The sequence below is a fragment of the Cyprinodon variegatus genome, unplaced genomic scaffold (genome assembly GCF_000732505.1).
Source record: "Cyprinodon variegatus isolate N-32 unplaced genomic scaffold, C_variegatus-1.0 Scaffold473, whole genome shotgun sequence".
Taxonomy (NCBI): domain Eukaryota; kingdom Metazoa; phylum Chordata; class Actinopteri; order Cyprinodontiformes; family Cyprinodontidae; genus Cyprinodon; species Cyprinodon variegatus.
In genome coordinates, this window is record NW_015150926.1 from 17767 (window position 1) to 20493 (window position 2727).

General features: G+C 50.8%; 1 protein-coding gene across 1 annotated transcript in view; it reads left to right on the forward strand.

Annotated features, from left to right (window-relative positions):
- LOC107094272 (prosaposin receptor GPR37L1-like) overlaps window positions 1-1640 on the forward strand; it is an 8894-nt gene extending 7254 nt beyond the window's left edge. Inside the window, exon 2 of the mRNA XM_015389800.1 lies at window positions 20-1640. Coding sequence (XP_015245286.1) covers window positions 20-1021 — 1002 coding nt within the window. The 3' untranslated portion in view covers window positions 1022-1640. The remainder of the gene's footprint in view (window positions 1-19) is intronic.
- The last annotated feature ends 1087 nt before the right edge of the window (window positions 1641-2727 follow it).

Consider the following 2727-nt stretch of genomic DNA (forward strand, 5'->3'; position numbering starts at 1 on the left):
CTCTCTCTCTCTCTGTCAGGTGACCTCTCTGGGCGTGGCCACCTTCAGCCTCTGCGCCCTGAGCATCGACCGTTTCCACGCCGCCACCTCTCCCGGCCCCCACCACACGCCAAAGGTGGAGCCATGCCGCTCCATCCTGTCCAAGGTGGGTGTGATCTGGGTGGGCTCCATGGTTCTGGGGGCCCCTGAGCTGCTGCTGTGGCAGCTGGTTCAGGAAACTGTCAGCGTGCCGGCGCTGACCTCCGACCCCCAGCAGCGCCAACCCGCCGCCTCCCTGATGGCGTCCCTCAGAGCTCAGACCGACAGGTTTAAAGTGGACGTTTGTGTCCGTGAGCCGTCGGCGGCGCTCCCAGAGAGCGTCTTCGCTCTGGTTCTGACCTACCATGAGGCCCGGATGTGGTGGATCCTCGGCTGCTACATCTGCCTGCCGCTGCTCTTCACCCTGGCCTGTGACCTGGTGACCAGGCGGGTGTTAGCTCAGCGGGAACTACAGGAACCAATCAATGAGAAGATGAGAGGCAGATGCTCCTCCTCCTCTTCATCCTCCTCCTCCTCGGTGAAGAAGAAGCAGCATGTGAGGGAGCAGAGGCTGCGGACCGCCGTCATGGCGCTCACCGGCCTCTACGTCGCCTGTAACCTGCCTCAGAGCGTGTGTAACATCGTCTTGGCCTATTTTTCGGCTCCGGTTCTGGTTCTGCCGGCGCTGGCTCTGGTGGAACAGTTCCTGCTCTTCATTCGCTGCTCAGCGACGCCGGTTCTGCTGCTGTGCCTCTGCCGCTCGCTGGGCCAGGCCTTCATCGACTGCTGCTGCTGCTGCTGCGAAGAGTGCCTCCCTGACAACAACTCTTCCTCTTCTTCTGCATCCACCGCACCCACCTCCACCCTGTCCTCCCCCACCTCACCCACACCTTCCTCCCTGTCCCCCTCTGGCAAAGAGGAAGTGATGAAGAGCATGTTGGCTGCAGAGCCAGCCGTCTGTGAGGCGGAGAAAGACTCTGCAGCCATCGGGACGCCCTGCTGAGCCCAGGACTTTAAAGGGACAGCTTGTTTTTTCTACTTCAAGGTTGTGTGGAGTAGTTACTGATCATCAGCGTCTTATGCAGATAGGAAAGAAAAAATAAATAAAAAAAATTATCTCAGGTTAAAGTAAAAAAAGAGAAACTGAAAGCTGAAAGTTTGGTCTGTGAGATGGAGACATAAAGCATTTACATTTGTTATGATGCTGTTTCTTCATCAAAATCAGACACAAAGTGGAATTTGATGTGATTGATGCTTTTAGAGTTTATGCGGATGAATTCTGAGCAGCAGCCTCCTCCTTCCTGTAAAAACCACAGTCCATCTTGACCCCGGTAGGACCGTGTAAACCCGCCCCCTCAGGGAGCAGCTGCATTAAAGGCTGGTTATCCTCCTGCAGCAGTGTGTCCCAGTTAGCGTGTCGCAGGTATGACGCAGATATTCTAGATTTATGCCCAATTTTGAAGCGGCCTGGTCTGCGCTATGCTATTCCACACAAGAGGGACACGAACTAGCTGGGATTGTGGGTGTGGCATGTTATTAATTTATGTAGTTAGAATAATAAAAAAGATACATTGTGTCCATAAAGCTTAGGTTTTATTTCTAAATAGATTCACACCAAGGTGGAAAAAAACAAAAAACAATGATATTGAGAATGCAAATAGAAAATTTGATTGCATACATATAAAAAAATATTCAACAGTGCAGGTAATGTAAACAAACTACTGCAACAAAGTAGTGCAACAACAGCGTAGAACACCTTTTGTCGATGTTTAGCGAAGGGTTCCTGCCAGGACATGAAGATATAGAACGCAGGGAACCTTTTTCCTCCTGGATCCCAGCTTACTTTCGCCCTCATGTCCCTCCATTGTTGCACAAACTTGTCGCTTGCATCTTTCCACTTCCTCACCGCCTCGACCGTATCTAGACCCACATTCATCGCTATCTCCCCCCATGAATTGCTTGAATATTTGCTGCTCTTGTGGTGTGGAGAACGAGAGTCGCACAGATGTGGGTACTTTCTCATTTCTTCGCAGACTCGCTCTTCTAGCTGGTCCATCTTCACGAGTCGTTTTCCACGATGGCAGGAACCAAACAGGAAGCACGCATAGAGTAGAGCATGTGTTGAATTGTGTTGAATTGACCAATCAGATGCCTCCTGTCTGCAGTCACCTACAATTTTTAGGGAGGTGCACCAGAGTGTCTGCGGGGGGGGGGGGGGGGGGGTATCTGCGTTAACTGCGACACACCTGCAGGTGACTGTTTTCTGAGCATAAACCAGGCTTTGACTGCGCTGCGCCTGAACTGTTAACAAACGCCCACTTTGTCTGATCAGACAGAGGTTATATGAGGCGGAGCAAGATGATTCCAGCTCAAAGTTAGACAAAGACGGTGACTAATCTGCACATAGTAGCAACTTTTCTGTTTTAGCTAATGGGGCGGATCTCTTAGACTTTGGCAGTTGTTTTGGAACTTCATGAAATGCCATTCTTTTCAAGACAAACACAACTTTTACCACTTTCCCACTGGCCGAACAACCAGTTTAAACCCGGGAACAATCAGCTTTTAGTGTAGTGTTGCACCGATACCAGTATCCGATGGGGCCCCGATACTGCCCTAAAATGGTGGTATCGGTATCGGTGAGTACCAACAAATAGGGCACCGATAACATTTTGAGAGTCACCCACTCCAGGTAGGCAATTAAAAGTTCTA